Below are 538 nucleotides of genomic sequence, written 5' to 3' on the forward strand. Positions count from 1 at the left end.
GGCTAGCTAATACTACGGAGACTGAAATTCGTTTGGAGCCAATGGAGCGTGCGTACATGGCTCGACCAGAGTGCACTCCTTTTGATACAATGAGCTTTGCCACTTTTGTAGAGGGATTTGATTTGCTGGAAAGAAAAAATGGTAGTAGGTTAAACCAGGAACTATGGGAAAGAAGTGATGGTGGAGGGTACATTAAGAGGCGAGATAAATCTCAAGTAATTTGCATGTCACCATGGATTGCACCTGACAGTACCAATGCCAATTTCTGCTACGCCGAACTGTTTCTTCATGTACCATGGCGCTCTTTGGACGAATTACCGAAAAGCGATGAAGAATGTGTCGCGGCATTTATCGATGCACAGGAGAAAAGCTTGGGCACAGAGCTCATGCAGGAAGCAAAAAATTGCACGTCAGTATAACCTTGAGCTATTGAAACAAGCAGGGAATGTACAAGTACGACAAGAACTTCCTCCTTCCGAATATGTGTTCGTAAGTGCAAGCATGGAGGCCGCTTCAGATTCTGCTGCTGTTGAATGCA

At 45.0% G+C, this 538-nt stretch overlaps 1 protein-coding gene across 1 annotated transcript; it reads left to right on the forward strand.

Moving 5' to 3' along the window:
* Window positions 1–41: 41 nt before the first annotated feature.
* PPTG_23061 (hypothetical protein) lies at window positions 42–419 on the forward strand (the record flags this gene model as incomplete). The annotated part of the gene is made up of 1 exon (XM_008908163.1): window positions 42–419. One exon carries the CDS (start codon window positions 42–44, stop codon window positions 417–419), a length of 378 nt encoding a protein of 125 aa, XP_008906411.1.
* Between the last annotated feature and the right edge of the window lie 119 nt (window positions 420–538).

Source organism: Phytophthora parasitica (assembly GCF_000247585.1).
Source record: "Phytophthora parasitica INRA-310 unplaced genomic scaffold supercont2.29, whole genome shotgun sequence".
Lineage (NCBI taxonomy): Eukaryota > Oomycota > Peronosporomycetes > Peronosporales > Peronosporaceae > Phytophthora > Phytophthora nicotianae.